At 39.4% G+C, this 22,177-nt stretch overlaps 2 protein-coding genes across 3 annotated transcripts; both read right to left on the minus strand.

The window, feature by feature from the left end:
- Positions 1 to 3,154: 3,154 nt before the first annotated feature.
- Positions 3,155 to 17,762, minus strand: LOC105470612 (SPO11 initiator of meiotic double strand breaks). 2 transcript variants are annotated; one of them, XM_071079124.1, is made up of 13 exons: positions 17,567 to 17,762; positions 15,281 to 15,394; positions 13,957 to 14,045; positions 13,479 to 13,545; positions 12,829 to 12,937; positions 12,399 to 12,485; positions 11,752 to 11,788; positions 11,300 to 11,409; positions 8,784 to 8,883; positions 8,135 to 8,172; positions 6,980 to 7,056; positions 4,304 to 4,415; positions 3,155 to 3,805 (listed from the first exon to the last, which is right to left on the minus strand). In XM_071079124.1, the coding sequence occupies exons 1-13, from the start codon at positions 17,695 to 17,697 to the stop codon at positions 3,686 to 3,688; spliced, it is 1,191 nt and encodes a 396-aa protein (XP_070935225.1). In that variant the 5' UTR covers positions 17,698 to 17,762; the 3' UTR covers positions 3,155 to 3,685. The 2 variants fall into 2 exon arrangements, with proteins under 2 accessions (XP_070935225.1, XP_011721072.1); XM_011722770.2 differs by lacking the exons at positions 8,135 to 8,172; positions 8,784 to 8,883 and having other exon boundaries at positions 3,669 to 3,805; positions 17,567 to 17,697.
- A 1,148-nt stretch (positions 17,763 to 18,910) lies between these two features.
- On the minus strand, positions 18,911 to 19,081 carry LOC112426991 (large ribosomal subunit protein eL39-like). The gene has a single exon (XM_071080905.1). The coding sequence runs from the start codon at positions 19,079 to 19,081 to the stop codon at positions 18,926 to 18,928; it is 156 nt and encodes a 51-aa protein (XP_070937006.1). The 3' UTR covers positions 18,911 to 18,925.
- Positions 19,082 to 22,177: the final 3,096 nt, after the last annotated feature.

Here is a 22,177-nt window from a genome sequence, read left to right on the forward strand (position 1 = left end):
AGCACACATTAAGTGTGGCTTTACCGGGAATTGGGGCATCCAAAGTCGATTAACAAAGCAGATTCCTGTTGAGTGTGTCACACAGAAACCCTCTTGGTTTTCCCCAAACTCTTTTGTTGTGACTCAAGACTCTTTCACCCCATTCCTTAAGACAATGACTTGAAAACATTTCAAAGAAATTTCCACCCAAAATAGTGGAAGGAGTTGAGAGCACAGTGAGCATTTGCCAGCAGAGGGCGACCTTGGCTTGTTTCTACAGGATTGTTTACTTGGGATACCTATCTGTGTAACAGTGAACAGAAGTTCTTTTAGCAAACAGAAGTACACGTTTCTCAATATTTCACTACAAAAACATTCCATTGAAAATCTTTTAATGTACATGTATATACAGCTTAGAAAGTCTGTTCTTTTCAGCAGCACTGAACAGATTATCTACATCAAACTAGCGGCTCAACTGAGACACTCAGTAAGGAATTCGTAGATGGAAACCCTGGAGGATTTTCCTTATTTTTGTAAAGTGCACTATGGTTTTTCTTCCCTATGAACTCATAACTTCTGAAATCACTTAGTATCACCAATGATTATAATCTAATTTCTCAGAAAACGGGGGGTATTACAAGCAGCTTTTACTTTGTTAGGGTCATTATGAGCCCTTCAGGGAAAACTAAGAGTTTCTGGGCACCTTTTTATTGTACTGGTTTTTGTTGTTATTGTTGTTTGAAACAAGGTCTCACTCTGTCACCCAGGCCGGAGTGCAGTGGTGCGATCATAGCTCACTGCAGCATTGAACTCTTGGTCTCAAGTGATCCTTCCACCTCAACCTCCCAAGTAGATGAGACTATGGACGTGTGCCACCATGCCCAAGTAATTTTTAAAAATTGAGATGGGAGTCCCATTATTTTGCCCAGGCTGGTCTTGAACTCCTGGGTTCAAGCAATCCTCCTCCTGCCTGGGCCTCCCAAAGCTTTGGGATTACAGGTGTGAGCCACCGTGCCTGACCTTGTTGCATTCGTTTTTAAAAGCTTTAATTACAAAGATTCCAATCTAATGTTCTTTCTTGATTAAAATTATGGAAATATCCAAATTAGATATAGTAGATGATGGTAGATGGGATGACTGTTATCAGTTACCATTTTAAATGCTAAGTATTATGGTAATCCTTTTTAGAAAGAAATCTCTAGAATTAGAATTCTAGATGGTTCCCAAATATCTACTAGCATTAATTTTTCATTTTCATCTAATAAAGATAGGTAGTAACGTCAAACTATATATAGTGCTCTCCTTCCATTTTTGTTTCCCAAATAACTGAAAATTATTTTAAGTAAATTTGCAATAATAAACTTAAGATGACTTAATTATCCAAACTGGAGGGATCTGTCTTTTTCAAATTTATTTATTTATTTATTTATTTATTTTTTTATTTTTTATTTTTTTTTGAGACAGAGTCTCGCTGTGTCTCCCAGGTTGGAGTGCAGTGGCGTGATCTCGGCTCACTGCAAGCTCCGCCTCCCGGGTTCACGCCATTCTCCCGCCTCAGCCTCCCAAGTAGCTGAGACTACAGGCGCCCGCCACCACGCCCGGCTAGTTTTTTGTATTTTTAGTAGAGACGGGGTTTCACCATGTTAGCCAGGATAGTCTCAATCTCCTGACCTCGTGATCCACCCGCCTCGACCTCCCAAAGTGCTGGGATTACAGGCTTGAGCCACCGCGCCCGGCCTCAAATTTATTTTTAAATTTGAATGACTATCGTAGATTTGTGACTCCTTCCCATTTTGATAGTATATCCTAAGCCAGATGTGTTGTGGGTTAAACATATTTTTAAATTAGTAATTTCTTCCTTTACAAAGCATACCAAAGTTCAGTGACACTGTTACATGTTAAAGGAGTAAGTATGGTATAAATTCAGAGGAAATTTTTTCTTATTTATAAAAATGTTTTTACAATTTTTGACAGTCTCACGAGTAAGTAAAATTAACAGCATACCAGAATGTTCTCAAAATGAAATGTTTGGTTCCTATGTGACCAGGGAATATAACATATTTGTTAATTGTACATATGGTATCGGGGGATCTTGATTTGACACTAGCCAACAATAAGACTTGCAGACCTTTTCCCGCAGTGTGCACACAGACCACACGTGAAGTACTTTACCTGTACTAGCACCATGGTACCCAGACTTTCTGGGTTTAAGTCCCAGCTCCACTGCTTATTAGTTTTGTGACCTTAGGAAAGTTATTTAACCTTTCTGTACCTTTGTTTTCTCACCTGTAAAATGGGGATTTTTTTTAAAGTACCTAGCTTATAAGGTTTCTGTGAAGATGCAGTGAATTATTGTTTGCAAAGCACCTACAAAAATACCTAGCGCATAGCAAGTGCTATGTATGTATTTTCCTTTATCATTATATTACCTTATTTAGTCCTTACTACATACAACCTCTTGGGCAGGCCCAGCCTCACAGGTGTACACCCTGTGAAGTCACCCAGGACCCCAGGCTAAGAAGGGCCTGTGCTTGGTTTAATTCTCTGCTGCTATCATCTTGAAATTCTTAATAAAAAGGGATCCCACATTTACATTTTGCATTGAGACCCACATTTTCTTGAGGTAAGTAGTAGTATTGTCCCCTGGTATTATTGTGGCTTTGGACAAATAGCATCCTCAGTGTTCTCACCTGTAAACCATGGTGTAGTGACAGAGTAATTACAAGGTCCTTGGGAGAATTGAATGAGACACTGAATCAGCAGTGATTGGCACATATAAGTTCTCAGAAATGGTATATATTATTACTATTGTTACCATTTCTGTTTACAAGATAACTAACTTAATATTTCTGTGCTTCTATAAATTCTTATTCTTGCTTGCAAGCACAAGAAACTTTCAGTGCAATTAAAGGTTTACTGAAAGCACAGAATAAAATAATAAAACTCATCTCTGGCAAAATTAAGATAGGTTTATGGAGGGAAAAGGTCACATATTTACTGTTGGAGAAGTACCTTATTAAAATCTGAGACTTCTGCAGATCTTAAAACTGAAGAAGTTTTTTGTTCTACAGACCTAGACTAGAGAAGCATTCAAGACCTTGGAGAAACTTTTCAAATAAATAATATTATCAATAAAAAGTAGGCTCAATACAAAATAAAGCAAAACACTGAAGACTATATCAATCCAAATATTTATTCATACCGAATTTTACTAACTTAACAAATGAATTAATGGAGTAAGACCCCTAAGTATAAAGGCAAAGGAAAATGTAAGAAGAAACTACTGGACACCACAGTTCATTTGCAACATCTCAAATTCAGATCATTATGATTTCTGTTACCAGTAAGATACTTTATGCCTTAACATTAGTTATATCGTAGAAGGTAAATAAAGTATTTTGTAGACTTTGATGACATGTATAAAATATTATTTTTTCAAACATAAAGGTCAAAATAACATATTCTTTTATAATTTACTTTAGAAGATAGGATAGAAATCTGTCTCTACAGAGGATAGAATAAGGCCTTCTAAAGAAAATTGGAGTACAGCATTTGTTTTGACAAAAAAAAATAATTAAAGGAAAGTTATTTTATTTCACCTTTAAGAATTAAGAATATAATATATGTTCTTTCCACAATAGTATTTGCCAATCAAAACAAAACTAATGAAAAGCCTCTGGCAATCAGAAGTTCTTCTGATTTATTTTTATATCCATCCTCCAAATTTTAATTTGTTGGGTAAGTACACTCTGGAAAGATAATCTGATGATAGGAAAGTCAAAGCTTGAATTTCTGCCTTCATTTTAGAGTCTGCCATTATTTCCATCTGTCAATAAAAGTAAAATATACTCATACCAGAGTTCTTAGCTGCATTTCTGTCAATTCAACAAACTAGTAATCTAGAATTGCGTTATTCTCCAAAACCAGGGACAATAGCCTTAAGGGTCAGCCAGAATATTCTAGAGCTGCTACAGTTAAAAATATCTGGAGTGAGAATACTCTGTATGCTGTCTTCAGTAATTAGGGATAGTCTGAATCTTTATGATTTCTTCTTCCTTTTTTTAATCCCACAAACTATGATACAGCCATCAAGAATGTGTATATAACCATGATAAGGATAAAAACAGGCCAGCTGCATTCACTGATCTCATCTATTAGCATTCATATGACTCAATTTCAACAACTATTTACCGCCAAGCAACACTTATGTTAGTCGTGTCATATAAAATTTCAAGAGGGATATTTTCAAAATACGATGTGAATAGCCACTACTAAAGTAAAAACAATTAAACATGCAACACTTGAATTGTAAAAAGAAACATACTTCTTTTCTCCAAAATGGTTGGCAGGTAACATAAGGTCTCCTCAGGATACTGTCAAGTTTCATTTGGTCCCTGTTTGTCAGTGGAATCAAACTATCTTTAGGTACATTTAACCTGGAAAAAAGTAGGTGAAAAAAATCAGTAAAAAAGTGTTTCTGTAACTTGATTGTCATGTATTTTTGCCTGTATTTATTGTACTACTTCAAGAAACTCAGAAATAAGAAAATTAGTACAGATCTACCTCTTACATCCAGGATTGAGGGGATCTGTCATGTCTCAAGACCAGCACGTTTTCAAGTTCATAGTGGAAGTTTGTGTTTCCACAGTAAGATTCTAAAGTTTTTGTTTTCCTTCATGTCACACTCGTGGGATGATGACAGGATGACAGGAAGACTGATATTGGTTATTAAACAAATGCCAATAGCACTACCATCATGTATATAGATACCAGGGCAGCTTAATAATGTACAGTTAGGCCTCTCAGAGCCTCACACTCTTCTGGCAGTGAGCTCCAATATGCATGGCCAATGGCTGAGATTCACTGAGGGACTTTAGGTTCCATTGAGTATTTAATTCTTCATAATTCATTGAAGATTCTGGGCCATGGAAATTAGTCTCTCACTTTTATCACTTTACACATACACACACACACAAACACATTCTTACCTATCTAGTTTTAAATTTGAAAAACATGGAATATAACTTTATTATGGTATGTGTTTTAAAAATAGAACATGAGAGGTCCTGGATTTACGGTGTGGTCTACCTTTTGAAGTCACAAATCCTAGATTTCCCAGGAGAGTCTTTTTTAATGTGTCCATAATTATGACCATTTGCCAGGGGCAGCTCTTGGATAGGGGTGACAATTTGATTGAAAGGGAGGCCTAGAGGATTTCCCTTGCAGCCCGCTTCTGTAGCTACCATAGTGTTTTTCCTTTGATCGTATATTCATTTGGAATGGCTTTTTAGTGCACTGATAGAATTTATGAGATGCAGCTAGAGTTTCTTGAAGCCGTTCACCTTAATAATTATCAGATCATATGTCTTGAATTTGTGTTAAAATTGTTTTTATACAAACAGATCACCCCCAAGGGATTCTGACCATGACACACATGCACTAAATTGAACACGTTAATTCACTGGAGTGTAAATATTCAAAAATAAAAAATGAAATGTTTCCTTTTGGACCCTCATTTTGTAGAAAGTGGCTGATCACCCAAAACCTGTTCACATTCCATATTTAGGAAACAAGCACCTGTTATCAAGGATTGCTCACCACTTAAAGAAATCCAATAAACATATTTAAATTCATTCTTACTGACCAGTTATAACAATAAGAAAACATTTTTAAATATCACATTAGCAGAGGTGAAAAAAATGTTAATGCAGTAAGCTGAGGGACAGGTGGACTCTTACTCTTCAGAGAAAGCAAGATACTTAATCTATCCGGACAGCAGTCAAACCCTGATTACGGGGATCCTCTTTGACCCACCAGTTCTTCTGGGAATTCAGCCTGAGGGACTAATTAAGGATGTGCGTAGAGATTTAGTTACAAGAGATTCCATCAAAGCACTACCTATCAGAACAGAGATTTGGAAACCACCTAAATGGCTATGAGGGGATGGCTGAATAAACACTAGCACATCTAGAATTAAAACTCAGCAACAAAAGACGCTAAAATAAGAAATGTACTTTATTGACATGGAAAAGTGATCACATTGTGTTGTGTTTGAAAAAAAGCAGATTACAAAATAACAGAGTATGATCTCAGTTTTGTGAAAAAGTTACGGCTATGCACAGAAAAAAAATTTACAAAGGTAAGGCTGCTGATATGTAGGTGATATTTAACTTGTTACTTAATATTTTTTTCTATAATGAACATATATAGTAAACTTGCCAAACTTGAGGTTCCCAAATTTTAACAATCTTAAAATGATATTTTTCTTTTGAAGTTAAAAATTTAAATCTACGACAAAATTGACTCATATGGCAAATGATGTTGTCAATGGTTACAATTTAATTGGATTTACTGTATTGTACCTTTTTTTTGGTTGTTCGTTTTTCTGTTTTTTTTTTTTTTTTTTTTTTTTTTTTTGGAGACAGAGTCTCACTCTATCACCCAGGCTGGAGTGGAGTGGTACGATTGTGGCTCACTGCAACTGCTGTCTCCCAGGTTCAAGCAATTCTTGTGCCTCAGCCTTCCTGGTAGCTGGGATTACAGGCATGCACCACCACACCTGGCTAATGTTTGTATTTTTAGTAGAGACAGGGTTTGTCATGTTGCCCTGGCTGGTCTCAAACTCCTGGCCTCAAGCAATCCACCCGCCTTGGCCTCTAAAAGTGCTGGGATTACAGGCATTAGCCACCATGTGCCCGGCCTACAATGTATTGTACTTTTAAGTACAAACAGTGTATAAAATGTCTTCACCATAAGAGTAAAACAAAAACAGTTTTTAGCTAGCTGAAAGTGTAACACATTAACCAAATTCATGTGTTAAGTATTTTAGTTGAAACAAACATTAATGAATTTAATTCATAATTATATAATCATAAGTCATTGTGGACAATATAAAGAAAAAACATTAAGAGCTTTTCCTTGTAGTGACTTTTTAGGCTTATTGTTACATATGACAATGAATTGTCATTTTAAATATCCTAGTTCTGCTATACTATCTAACCTTTTCAGATCAGAAGGGAGAAGACCAAGCCATCTAATAGCTGGAACTGTGAGATGATGAGCTTCAAAAGACATAGACTAAAATAAAGAACAAAAGTATATTAGGTGAGGCTAAATTGCAGAAAATTAGCATTCTTGTTTTTCAGTCAAATTTTTCACTTATTAAGAAGGACAAGTACTAAAGCTGGCTTCACATGCCCAGAGCCCACAGAAGTAAGAAAACCATCAGGAGCTATGCTAAGCTGGGCTTTTAGTGAAGGTGTTAAAACTTTCTGGGTTAAGTGCGGTGGCTCATGCCTGTAATCCCAGCACTTTGGGAGACCAAGGCAGGAGGATGGCTTGAGTTCAAAAGTCCAAATTTGCAGTGAGCTGTCACTGTACCACCACACTCCAGCCTGGGTGACAAAGTGAGACCTTGTCTCAAAACAGCAACAAAAGAACAACAACAACAACTTCTATGTAGTGTTTCTGAATTAATTTTCTAAAGCAAACTATAAATGAAGCTCTCTGACCTACATTTCTTATTGTTCATGATTCCCCATCTTACACCCTGCTCCACCATCCTTTTCATCTGCTGTAAATTTTGCCATGCATCAGAATCCCTTGGAGGATCCCACCCCTAGAGATTTTGGCTCGGTAGTTCTGGATGGGAACTGAGATTTGCATTTCTAAGAATCTTCCAGATGATGCTGATGCTGCTGGCTTCGGGCCACACTGTGAGGCCACTCGTACATGGTAATTGTAGACACTGGCGGTGACATTTATTGTTTCCATTTCTCCTTATAGTGGGAGAAAAGGGATTAGAAAAGTCAGAATTCAAGGCTCTATATAATATTTAGAGTATATTTGGTGATTAGACAGCGTTGTTATTACCCCAGAGCCCCACAGTTCCTTCAGTATGCCAAGAGAGTGCAGGATAATAATGCCACTTGCCCATAGCTAATCCCACTCTGTCATCTGTGGTTGCACTGGTCATACTGGGAGCTGGAGTCACAGCTGCCGACACACAGATTGCTCCTAGAATAGGATACTAGGCCCTCTGGTACACTTTGGGTACTGTCAGCCTACTTGGGAGTGATTAGTAAATGCAGAAATCACCTCAGTGAATATAAAATATCTAAATAATAAAAAGGGAAAACTGCTTTTCTATACTTACCATAGATCCATACTTATAGATGCACATTATTTCTATGCCTGTTAAAAGAAAGTTTACATATTACAGGTTAATTTGCACTCTCAAATTTTATCTACTATTTACAATTTTAATTTTGTGGACATCGCCAGTGAAAAATTTATCGTTCTCAGTTTAATATGACAAAATAACAATACATTGTCTCAAATAATTATAGACCTAATTTTAATGTAATTATTTTCTTTTAAAATGTTTTATAAAAGTGTCCTGAGAGTAGAAAACACAACTACAGGCTGGGCATGGTGGCTCACACCTGTAATCCCAGCACTTTGGGAGACCGAGGTGGGCAGATTACCTGAGGTCAGGAGTTCGAGACCAGCCTGGCCAACATGGTGAAACCCCATCTCTACTAAAACTACAAAAAATTAGCCAGGCATGGTGGCATGTGCCTGTAGTTCCAGCTACTCAGGAGGCTGAGGCAGGAGAATCACTGGAACCCGGGAGGCAGAGGTTGCAGCGAGCCGAGATCGCGCCTTTGTGCTTCAGCCTGGGTGACAGAGCAGGATTCGATCTCAAAAAAAAAAAAAAAAAAAAGAAAAAAGAGAAAGAAAAACACAACTACAAATATGATTTAGTTATGACTATTGTTGTAAATAGTCCAATGATAAATTACCATGTGGATCAGCATCTACAAGAGTGAAAACAGGAACATGAAACGTATCCCAGAGTTTCTTGACTAAAAGTCTTGTGTTTAGATCAGGAACTCCCTTTCCCTAAAAGCAAGATGAAAATTAAGAATTTTAACTTCAGAAGAATAAAATGGTTACAACTACACTCTTATTAATAATTTAAAAGTTAGGCTGGATGTAGTGGTTCACGCCTGTAATCCCAGCACGTTGGGAGGCTGAGGTGGGGGGATCACCTGAGGTCAAGAGTTTGAGACCAGTCTGGCCAACGTGGTGAAACCCCGTCTCTGCTAAAAATACAAAATTAGCCAAAAATACAAAATTAGCCAGGTGTGGTGGTACATGCCTGTAATCCCGGGTACTCAGGAGGCTGAGACAGGAGAACCACTTGAACCTACAAGGCAGAAGTTGCAATGAGCTGAGATCACGCCATTGCACTCCAGCCTGGGCAAAAAGGGTGAAACTCCATCTCAAAATAATAATAATAATAATAATAATAATGGAAAAATTACAAGTTATGCTCATACAATGGTTAGTACTCTGCATGTGGCCACAGCAACCCTGGTTCATATCTGAGTCACAGCACCAAAAAAAAAAAAAAAAAAAAAGGTTACATCTTCCTACCTTGGATTTCAGGTGCTGAAAGCCTGGTGTTGACTGTGAAAAAAATTGTACATTATATACAAACAGAGTGAAGGACTGGGAATTATGCCAGTCCTAGGAAATGATCCTAAGGAAATATTTCAGCAAAAACAGAAATAATAAACACCCTACATATTTAAAGATGCTCACTGAAGTGTTATTTAAAATGGCAAAAACTAATATAAATAGCCAAAATATCTAACAACAGGGATGTGGAGAGGCAGCATAGTGCAGTAGTGATCTGCACCAGTTGCGGGGCCAGGCAGCCTGAGTTCGCATCTCAGCTCTGCTACTTCTTAGCAACATGAACATGAATGAGTAACAAAACCACTCTGTGGTCTGGGGCTCTGTGACAACATATAAGATTATTTTAGGAATTAAATTATTTAATAATCATAAAGCACTTAGAAGAGTACCTGGCTTAAATTTAGGGTTTAATAAAACTTAACTGGTGCGATAGTATTATGAAGTCATTAAAATAATAATTATGTAGAAAAGTAAACTGAAGAGTGTTACAACAATGTTAGAGAAAAGCAGAAAACCAAATGAAACGGAGCAGAGGAAGAGCGCAGAGTAGCCCTAGAGATTCAGAATGGGCTTTGGGTTACCGCTGCGAGTTTGAATTCCCTCTCTGCCCATCATCAGTGGTGTGATGTTGGGCAAGTTTCTTAGTCTCTTTAGGCCATGGCTTTATCTATAAACTCAGCATAAATGTGCCTGTCACACCGAGTGATAGCATTATAGTGACATGGAGTTCAACTATTCAAATCCAGTCCTGGTTTTGAATAGCCATCGAGATGTGGTAAAAATACCTTCCTGCATTCCAGTACCCCATTATTAAGGTGACGATGATGTTAGTACCTACCTCCTAAGGCCGTTGAGAGCCTTTACAAGTTGATATGTGATAAACACCAGTAAATGTGAACTCTCACTATGTCAAGTGCTTAGCAGGGCTCCTAGCTCATCATGGGTACTTAGTGTATTTTCACAATGTTCTTTGGGAAAAATAATAGCACATGAACACAGTAGAGGAGTCAAACAGTATTAAAGGACCTGGTGGAAAATAGCTCTTCCTAATATGGCCCTCGAGTCCCAGCCCCTTCTTGAGAGGCATTTGTGAGGGATGTTTGTGGAGGCAGCGAGGAGCGCTGCCCTGGAGAGGAGGCGGAATGGAGTCTTAGAAGGGCTGACCATTTCCACAGAGGCATCCAGATTTAGAGCAGAAGTATCAGACAAAACCAAAAGTTTTTGAACTGGCGAGGAGGGAAATGACAAGTCTGGTGTGGCAGGGAATCAGTTAGGTAGAGTGAGAGATAATTGAAGTCAGGGGCCTGTCTGGAGGCTACCAGGTGGTTGTCTTGTGTCAGAATGAAAGGGGAAGGATTAAGGGGAAAGGGCTGAAATGAAAGAGATTCCCAAGGCCAATTCAAAAGGACTTGGTGACCATGGGATGTCAGCAGTAAGTCAAACTGACTCTGACGTGTGGACCTCATTGCAGTATCTGCATTGATAGCCACAGGACAAGTGGCAGGAACACTCAGCTCTTCAAGGAAGAAAGCTTTTGAGTGTGGTTTTAGAAACATGAACTTATCAAGGTTACAGCGCTCTATGATCATGCCATGGTACTTTGGCCTGGGCAACAGAGTGAGACCCTGTCTCTATTAAAAAAAAAAATGAACTTGAGGTGACAGCCAGCTTTGAGGATGTTTAAATAAATGCCTTGGAAATTTCTGTTCTATGATCCCAAAGGATGCATTATATTGAAAACAGGACATTGTGTAGATAATATTGTAAATCCTCTTACCAATCACCATAACAGTATTTATTAGTATTGGAATTATAGTAAAGTTAGATAATATACCGTAATCATGATGCATGGAGACAATTTGTTGCAAAAGTTGTCATCTAGGAGCCGCTGAAATGTTGCATCTTTTTCTACAATTAATACAAACTTTGCATCTGTAACTAAATCTGTGAAGTTAAGGCTGATAATTTGAAAGCAAGAGTATTTCAGTTTAATCACCAACTAAATTAAGGTGCCATAGAGATAACTCAAAAGCAGCTATAGATACAACATTTTAATTTGTACCTTCAAACATATAAACATATCTATTCATATATTCAGATATCTGTCTCTTCCACTAGATGTTGAGCTCCTAAAAGAGTCCTAAAGAAAGGACCATGGTGTGTTCATCTTGACTGCTATAGGGTCTAACTTGTTCCTTACACATTATGAAGGCTTGGCTTACCAAAGGAATGAATGAATGAATGAACATTCCAAAAGTTTAAATAGTTTTCCCACTTAAAGGATACTCCGAATTCCTTGAATATTAGATGGCACAGCAACAGCCTTTTAAAAAAAACAAAAACAAACAAACAAAAGAAAAACAGTTTTTATCTCACATAAAAAGCAAAAAACCACACTTTTTAGTTTATCACAAAGCCCTCTGTTTTTATTTTTCTTTGACCATACCAGTCATCAGAGACTTATTCCTCTGTTAAAAAATACTAGAAAACAGCTTTACCCCTCAGTGAGAAAATCGGCATATGACTCACAGCAATTCTCCCAACAGGGGTACTAAGTTTAGTATTGTGGACTCTCTTTGTATCTAAGCCCAGCAAATAGTTTAGTATTAAAAATATCGCTTTCAGAACCAGAACATTTAATGAAGATTACTAAATAACCATGCTAAAATGATCAAGCTACACTTTATCTGAAAATAATGGTGCATTTTTAAAGAGTTGTATATGTATGCTTATTTCAATCTGACATTTGACAATTAGCATATTTTGAAACTACATAATGTACAGTACTGTAAAGCATATTCCTATTCATCTTTCAGTTTTATTTTGAAATCTTAAGCTCTAGGTTACATAACAAAGCAAGAAATACAATTAGGCTTCAAAACTGAAGGAGCTAAAAGAGTTAAAGCTGTGAAAACATCGATGATGCTTCTTACCGTTGCACCACAGGTACAATTCACTTTGGTGCCATCTTCCTCGATATATCTTAAGTTGCCAGCAATTAAACCTTTTGATGTAGATAACTGCAAAAAATAGTAGACATATTTGAAACCTGTTTCATGAATATGTTTTACGCTATTAAGTCACTCCTCGTGTTCATCTGCTAAATTACTGGTATTTTCACTTGGATTGAAATTTAAGAGACGAAAGAGAAAATATGTAAAGGTATTTAGGAATTAAAAAATATTTGGTAATTCATCAGTTTGGTCCATTCACCCATAGGAATATATTGAGAATCTATTATTTAAATTTATAGTGAGAAAAATGCAGCATCAAATAATATCAAGGCTATATTATGTTTTAAAATTATGTTTTATGCAAGCATTTTGTTTTAAAATAAAATGCTTTGTATTAGGTACTACTTACTATATGCAGACTCCTCCTTGACACTTTTAACATACAAGAAATGTCATTGATAATATTGTCCACAACAGTCTGGTTGCCAAAGAGTTGGCTGTCAGTGTAATATATGTCTCTGTGAAAATTTAAAATACATATTTTTAATTAACCATATTCTCTTTTTTTTTTTTTTGAGACGGACTCTCGCTCTGTCGCCCAGGCTGGAGTGCAGTGGCCAGATCTCGGCTCACTGCAAGCTCCGCCTCCCGGGTTCACGCCATTCTCCTGCCTCAGCCTCCCGAGTAGCTGGGACTACAGACGCCCGCCACCTCGCCTGGCTAGTTTTTTTATATTTTTTAGTAGAGACGGGGTTTCACCATGTTAGCCAGGATGGTCTCGATCTCCTGACCTCATGATCCGTCCGTCTCGGCCTCCCAAAGTGCTGGGATTACAGGCTTGAGCCACCGCACCCGGCAACCATATTCTCTTTGAATATGACAAGTATTAGAATGTTAACCGAAGAAAGCTTTAACTGGATGAAAACACAACATGTAAAAAAAGTAAATTATGAGCCATAGTTTAGTCTTATGTAACTTTTCAAAGTATATAATAAAAGTTAATCCAAGTAATTCTCACATTACATTTTAAAGAGTAATTTACTAGAACAATATATTTACCTTTTGGTTGCATAAGTGTTGCTCTGTACTAACTTATAAATCATGGACAATATTTTAAGGATTAGAGCTGGAAAATAAGATTCAACAAATAAGTTGCTCATCATTTCTCTTATTGATTCAAAAGATACTGCTATCAAGGATTTTAACTTAACTTCAGTTAACATTTAAAAAATTATCTTTCCAAAATGGGAGGGTTAAGTACAGAACAATTACCTGAGGAATCAGTTAAAATTAATTGCTCTATGGACAGCAAAACTAAGAGGATGATTTTGCACTGAACCATATACCTTGAAAAATATGTTTATGTTGATAACCTACTTCCATAGTTATTGACAATGAAAAATTCTAGAAATTTATTTTATGTACAAAAGTGGTCTATTAAAACAAGTAAAATTATTTAACTGGGAACAAATAAAATGAAGAAGATAACAAAATTTATTTATCCTTTATTACCAAAAGCTAAGAACAATTAACTTACCAAATTTTTTAACTGATTTTGGTGAATCACTTTTGATCTTTCTTGTGGTGCAATGGGATACCATCTGAAGACCTACAGAATCTTCAAACCTGTCGTTTTGTTTAAAGCAAAGGAATAAAGTGAAAAAGACAACTTCTAAACACCAAACAATATATACTTATGGTCTTTAAAACCCATACTTCTTCTCAATTTAAGCACTGAAGCTTAGGATCAACTGGTTTGAAAGCATAGATCATTCCAGGTGATAACTAGGAAATTAGATTTGTGACAAACAGAGGCACCAAGATAAACCATTTAACATAAATGAGCTAATACCTTTGATTAGGGGGTGTGGGAGTGTGTTTGTGTGTGTGTGCATACTTTTTTCCTGGGAAGACATTTTTAGTATATGTAAAACGTTTTCAAATATTTCACAATTAGTACTTTACTCATTTTAATAATCTACTCATTTAATAATTTTACTCAATTTAATAAGCTTTGAAATGTTTCATTTCTGGTTTACCTGCAAAATTACACTGCATAAAATAGCAATTGTATTAGGTTGTTAAGCTGAACTGCCAAACTTCCCCTAAAGGTGGCAGAAGGCACCAGGTGGATATGTCAGGTGTAAGCTGCTTCAAAGCTAGGTAAAACCCATCTTTCAAAACATGACTGAAAAGTATACAGCTTATATTACTTATATAGATCATAAAACAATAGTGAGGAAGGAGACTCAAAATTCCTTTCATTTTGTTTCTGTACCTCTTACAAAATATGAGAGGCTGAAAAAAACCTGTATAACCAGGTTCAATAATTCTGATAAAGCTGTTTGCTGATTTTACCCTTTTTGGACACATGACTTAGCAGGGGTAGAAGGTCTGTTAGGAGAAAGGCTAAAATGTGCTGTATGTTCAGGATACTTTTATTTTGGTCTGGTATCAGGATTGGTTATACTTCGTGAGCAAGTGGTTTGCTTTTGTGGTATATATGAGAATTGCACCCATGACATCTCCCCCTCTGTCTGCTAGAAAGCATAGCTCCAAGTTTAGTGTCTATTTTTAGCAAAATTATGAGACTTTATCACATGCATTTGGAATTCTAACATCTTCTGGTGCTCCATTCTGTTGGTGCTAGCATTGTTTTCCCTTTGCCTCATCTTTCACACCTACTTCTAGTTTACATCACCTCTCTGTATGGTATGTATTATGTAAACTTCCTAAATCCTTTTTTTTTGGCAAGGTAATGGCAATAAAATGAAAAAAAAAAATGACCAGAACTCTAACTCAAATAATTCAAATAATGACATAGATACTGCATTTAAAAAATGAAAATGCAAAATGCCCACTTTATGTTTTCCCAGCTTGATCTGTTGTCTATCGTGAATGCAGGTGCTTCGTTTCTTGCCAAGCTTGTGATTATGTCTTGGATAATATTTTCTATAGATACAAGAACCTCAGAACTGAAACAATAAACACAGCATGATTCCATCTTAATCATAAATTTTGACTTTATAATATGTAAGATTTTCCCAGATCAATATTAAAGTAACTTTTTATTTTATTCTTTTTTAAGACTAGGTAATTGGGAAGGGATTTTTTAAAAAAGAGAAAGACTAGGTAATCCATGTCAATAATTATCTCTCCCATTAAACCTTTACTACTGCATTAAAGCAACTGTATTTACAAATAAATTTCATTTGCTTGTAATTTTACTTCTCAAGCAATTACCAATTGAAGGTCTCCCTTTTACATTAATGACTAAATTTACAACTATATTTTTATCTACACTTCGTATTAACCTACCATAATCTAGCTGAACTTTAATACAAATTTGACATACTACTGATACATGTTTTAATTAAAAAGTGATACAATATTGGCTTTGAATTTCTTTCCCAAAAATGCAATGCAAAAATTTCAAAAGAAACACCTTTTGTGGTCGCACATTAGCCTAGTTAATCTCAAGCCTTAAAATCGGCTCTTCTGAAATTTAGTGATACAAAAAAGAAAACGCTTAATTACTACCCTGGAAAGAAAAAATCGTGAGGCCGGGCGCGGTGGCTCACGCCTGTAATCCCAATACATTGGGAGGCCGAGGCGGGCAGATCACGAGGTCAGGAGATTGAGACCGTCCTGGCTAACACGGTGAAATCCTGTCTCTACTAAAAATACACACACACACACACACACACAAAAGCTCGGGGTGATGGCGGGCGCCTGTAGTCCCAGCTACTCAGGAGGCTGAGGCAGGAGAATGGCGTGAACCCGGGAGGTGGAGCTTGCAGTGAGCCAAGATCGCGCCACTGCACTCCAGCCTGGGCGACAGAGCGAGACTCCGTCTCAAAAAAAAAAAAAAAAAAAAAAGAAGAAGAAAAAAGAATAAAGTGTGAGTTCTGCAACAAACGGTGACTTGGCAGCGATTACGCCACTCTACAGCAAAATGCGAAGACTAAGCCCAGTTTTCTGTCAGCTGACTGTTAATTTCACAAGCCATCAGCTTCAAAAAATGTTGTTCTGTTATAAACACCATTAAGCTTATTGTCTAGGAAGAGAAATCAAATGCACTCTAGAAAACAGGCAAAATGTTGAGAGCTTTAATTTCCACAGGAACTTCAGAGGTTTTACTGAAAACTTGTGTATCAGAAAATGGATTTTAAAACTTTTAATCTATTCTAATATTGGGAGGTAACAACTGACCCAAATACTCATTTTTCCTAGTTTGGAGAAAAAAAGTGTTGCAGGATAATACTGTAACCAACTTTAAGATACAATCAGATTTATCTACGTCTGCGCTATTAACAAGGGACTTGCCACTCTCCTTTTCCCTCACTCTCCTAAGTTCTCCCTCAAACTAAATTCTTTTGCAAAAATTGGTTTGCTTGTAGGTTTTTCAGATTTTTTGGTGGTTGGTTTGGGCTTAAAAATAAAAGGCTGAAAAACTTTGCTGAGCAATCAACCAAGAAAGCAGGTCAAGGAAACAAAACAAAGTATTTTTAAGTGAAAGTGGTCAATCACGTAACCATGTTTTCCGTGGTTAATTCCAACATGGGTAGCTGAAGGGTTCCTGTAATTGATTTTAAATACATCATTTAAAATATATACTTTGTCTCCACTTCCAAAACAATAAAACATGTTGTCTTATTATAAACCACTTAAAATGTGTTGATGTCCTTGTTAACTCTGAGAAAACCATTCGCTTACTGAGAGAAGACATACAACACATTTTCTTTCTCAAACAAAAACAAAACAAAAAAACCTTAAAGTTTAACCTAAAATTTTATCTGGAAAAAACGTTTAAAAAATACAAAGCTAACTGTACCCCAAACTCCCCAACCTATAAAGGATCTTTAGGAAATCTTCCAAACCAGCTGCAGAGAGCCTCCTGGAACATTCCAGAAGGGAACATCCTGGAAGCCACAGAAGGGGGATTGACACCTGGCTTTCTTTTTGAGTTCAAAATAAGGGTTCAAAGCAGGTGGCGGGTACTTAGGAAGGATCTTTTTGGGGGTTCCAGGCTGGCCCTCCAAGGGGTGCCTCCTCAGCCTCAACACTAGGAGGCAGCCCGGCGCCGGGAAGAACGCCCGACTTCTCTACAGAGTGGCTGCCTCGCACCTCGGCACCAGCTCCTGTACCTGGAGGCCACGCGGCTTCCCCCACTGGGGGGCTCCTGGCCACCTCTCCTCAGGGCAGCCAGCAGGGACTCTCTGTGTCGGTCTAAAACCTCGAAGAACGAGGCCTCGGGCCCCATAGGTGCAAAGGCCATGAGGGTGGTGGGCTGCCAGATGCTCCAGAAGCCCCTGTTCCAGGCTGCGCCTTTGGGGCGAGGCTGCGTGCCTTTCCCGCGCGTTCTGAGCGGCCAGCGCGTGCGCACGTCCCACACCCAGAGGCGGGGCTGGACCGGCCTGTGCGTAGTGCAGGGCGTGGAGTGCGCAAGCGCAGGGCTCGGAGTGCGCAAGCGCAGGGCTCTCAGGCGCGGTCCCACCTACGAGGCCCTGAGGCGGGCGCCTCCCTGAGCTTCGGTCGCGCAGACGTGGGCTCCGCGTGGCTGAACTGAGAGATGTTTGTGTGGCCTGCTGCGGATATTGGATCCAGAGTCCCTTGAGATGATTTAATTATTTTGGGTGTGGGCTGTTTAGGGACAGCAATATCAGCGATTTTTCATTAAAATACATAATGGTGAAGATCCAGCTGTATGGGATTACAGCTTTCGGCACTGGGTTCAGCTGTGATTGAGGCAAGTGCAATCTCTGTCCTTATTAACGTTTCATAGCAGTTGAATGCCTCCAAAGCCCTTTGCACTCAGGTCCCTCTTCTAATTCCCTTAAGAACCCCAGAAAGTTCCTAATGTGTCATCCTAATTTGCGGGAGCCAGGAAAGGTCTGCTCAGAGCAGACAGGCCTGGGTTAAAATCCCAGCCCTCCCACTCTGTAGGGCAGACGAATTTAGCAAATGAAAATACAGGACAACCAGTTAAATTAGAATTTCAGATAAACAACAAATACTTTTTTTTTTTTTTTTTTAGGGTAACTACGTCTCATATAATGTTTGGTATATACTTTCACTAGAAAGTTATTTCATAGCCATGCACAGTGGTGCTCACCTGTAGTCCCAGCTACTAGGGAGGCTGAGGCAGGAGGATGGATTTAGAGGCTCCAGGAGTTGGAGGCTGCTGTGCACTAGGATTATGCCTGTGAATAGCCATTGTACTCCAGGATGGGCAACACAGGGAGCTCCCTTCTCAAAAAAAAAAAAAAAAAAAAAAAAAAAAAAAAAAAAAATTAGTTCTTTTTTTTTTTAAATGAAAGGGCTCGCATATTTATTACTGAACCCAGCCAATCAACACGTTCATAACAGGTTCAGAGAGAAAAAAAAATATTCCCAATAAAACATGTCCAACTCTCCAGAGAGTGGCGACATTTTCACCTTGATGTGGTAACATGATTGTGACCTTCAGACAGTATAAATGTGTGTGCCATCTCAAGTGCAATTCCTTATAGACCCAGCTTGGTTCTTCTCCAGTGTCTCCTTTTGGAGTTGTACCTGTTTTTATTACCAGTTTTCATCTGAATCCACTGGGGAATGGGACGATTTTCCTTTTGTTTCTCGGGCAGGAATTGCTTAATCCTGAAAGTCTTGTGAGAAGACATGGCGAGAAGCGGAGTCAAGCACACACCACGATGGCAGAGAAAGGAACGTTATTTCATTGTTTATGTGAAGTTCAAACTTAACTGGCATCTTGTTTTTCATCTAGCTCCTCTCCCTCCTTACCATGTCGTCCCCTCACAGACTTGGTGAGTGGTGCCTTTCCCCCACTTGTTCCAAGCCTTCTAGAGCAGAAGATAGGAATTCTGAAGCCCCAGGAAACGAGTCCTGACTTTGGGGAGGAGAGGACAGAGGAGCGAGACCCTAGAACAAGGCGGCTCCAAGGCCTTTGGGGGCCTGGTCCTGCATGGGTGGGGTGCTGGGGGCTTGGCCCCAGAAGAGCCACTCGGGAGAACTGTTTTGTTCCTTCCATTCCTGGTAATTTGATAGTTTTCCAACTAAAACTGGTTTCCCATCATAAATAATGGACTCCCTCTGTTCACTGGGATGGTTGCCTGTGTTGATGGCTGTTCTGTGTGTACCAAGCACTGTATTGATGGCCTTACGTTGCTGTTATCACAAATACTTCCTCCCTGCCTACCTTGCACCAGGCAAGGTTTATTACTGAGGACACAACTGTGAACAAAGCAGGTAAACCCCTTCCTTTTAGGGATTTCAGAGCCTAAAAGGAGGGGAGAACTAAGGGCAATCGGGTGAACTCTTTTTTTTTTTTTTTTTTTTTTGAGACGGAGTTTCGCTCTTGTTTCCCAGGCTGGAGTGCAGTGGCACAATCTCGGCTCACTGCAATCTCCACCTCCTGGGTTCAAGTAATTCTCCTGCCTCAGCCTCCTGAGTAGCTGGGATTACAGGCGAGTGCCATCACACCCGGCTAGGTTTTTGTATTTTTTAGTAGAGAGGGGGTTTCACCATGTTGGCTAGGCTGGTCTTGAACTCTTGACCTTAGGTGATCCATCCACCTCGCCCTCCCAAAGTGCTGGGATTACAGGCGTGAGCCACTGCACCTGGCCAGATGTACTCTTACATAATTAAGTTGGCAGGGTAAGAAATGCACTTAAAATAAACCAATGACTTTAAGAGGTGAAAAATAGTACACCCAGTTCACACATGAAGATACTGAGGTTTGGAGAAATTAATCCATTTGTGCAAGATTGGACCTCCAGTAAATGATAGAGCTGAGAGTTAAACCTTGTCTCCAAATTCATGCTCTTAACCACTCGGATATGAGGCACCTGTGGGGATCTGGCTTGGCGTTTGTCATCATTCTGTGGGAGTTTCTTTGGCGGTGATCTTAGTTTTCTCATCTTTGAAATGAGGGTGTTGCGGCAGGTGGGTTCTCATGCATCATCCCCAAAGAGGAACAAACAAATGAAAAGCTCTTGCAGGCCGAGAGGTCAATGACACCGTCAAGGCTTGTCTGCTGGAAGGTGCCTCTCTTCTGGGACTAGAAACATTTCTGTCCACTTTTCCCTGTCCCCTGAGGACAGAGCCTGTGCATGAGACTCAACCAGAAGCCAGCAGCCTTGCTAGATCTGACACAGAGGGAAAGGTCCTGAGCTGGGTGGGGGCACAAGGAGAGGATCAAAACAGTGAAGTGAACAAACCCGTAATAAAACTGGCATTCCTGAGAGGAGAAACCGCAAGGTGCGACTTGAAAGGACTTGGCTGGGGTTCCCACTGCGCTGACAAAAGCAGGAGGGGCAGCTCACCCTCCAGCAGCTATGGCTCTGCCTGTGCCCTGCAGGTATCCTGCTCCACGGCAGGACTTGCAGGCCCTCCCCCAGCAGCTGTGTGCACCACCTTCACATCAAACTCAACAGTCCCAGCCCCAGGCTGTGAGCAGGAACCAGAAAAACATATTCTGCTCCTAGCAACACATTGCAAATGAAACTGGCAAATGCCAACTTGCAGGGCAGTCTCAATACTGAGTTCTCCCTATGGGCCAGGAAGCTTCCCCCCAAACCCTACTAGCCGGTGTTTCCTCCAAACAGTCCCAGAAGGGCTGTTGGGAGGGCCAAAACCTTTGTGCAGGCTGGAAAGGAGTATTGTTTAAATTAGGTGCAAAGATCTGTTCCACCTCTAACACATCCAAAAGGGAAAAAAGGGAGGCAAGGATGGGGAGGCCCTTTCAACAAACCAGACAGGAGAGGATAGCGTACTTCTTACATTTAAACAAGGTGGCTTCTTTAGCAAATATAAGTGAATTTTAACATTTTGTAGATTCATGGCAGGGTGCGGTGGCTCATGCCTGTAATCCCAGCACTTTGGGAGGCCGAGGCGGGCAGATCCCTTGAACTTAGGAGTTTGAGACCAGCTGGGGCAACATGGTAAAACCATGTCTCTACAAAAAATACAAAAATTAGCCAGGTGTGGTGGCCTGAGGTGGAAGGATTGCTTGAGTCGTGGAGGAGGAGTTTAGAGTGAGCTGAGGTTCATGCCACTGCCACTCCAGACTGGTGGGTCACAGAGCAGACCTTGTCTCAAAAAAAAAAAAAAAAAAAAAAAGAAAAATATTGTACGTTCTTGTTAGACAAAAAGTAGAGAAAATGCCATAATATTTTCTTCTTGAGGGTTTACAGCCATTTTTTGCTTTGCATTTTTTAGCTTTAAAAAAATTATAAGATTGCTACACGCTTCTCATGAGATACTGACATAATTCAGAAGCGTGTGAGGTGTGAGTGAAAGAGAAAGAGAGCTCCGCGCTCCCCATCACTGCAGCTGCACTGGCTCCACCTTCATGGGTCCTGCTTTTTTTTTTTGAGACAGGATCTCCCTCTGTCACCCAAGCTGGAGTGCAGTGGCGCCATCATAGCTCACTACAGCCTTGACCTCCTGGGCTCAATTGATCCTCCTGCCTCAGTCTCCCAGTGTGTTAGAATTACAGGTGTGAACCACTGCTTCTGGTCTAGTCTGCTCTGCTCTTTACGCTGTAACCTTTGGATCCTGGAATGGTTCCTTCCTGCTCTAAGGCCTTTGCACTTGCCTTTCCCTTAGCAGCTTGGGACTCCTTGTCCTTTTTCTTCCCCTACTCTCTTCCCTTCCCCTCCCAAATTCAACCTGGCTAACTCTCCTGCAGCCTTCAGATCGCCCTCTGAACATCTCCCTGGGCGACACCCCTGTGTCTTGACTCCTGGTTACCATGT

Source organism: Macaca nemestrina, chromosome 15 (assembly GCF_043159975.1).
Source record: "Macaca nemestrina isolate mMacNem1 chromosome 15, mMacNem.hap1, whole genome shotgun sequence".
NCBI classification, from domain to species: Eukaryota; Metazoa; Chordata; class Mammalia; order Primates; family Cercopithecidae; genus Macaca; species Macaca nemestrina.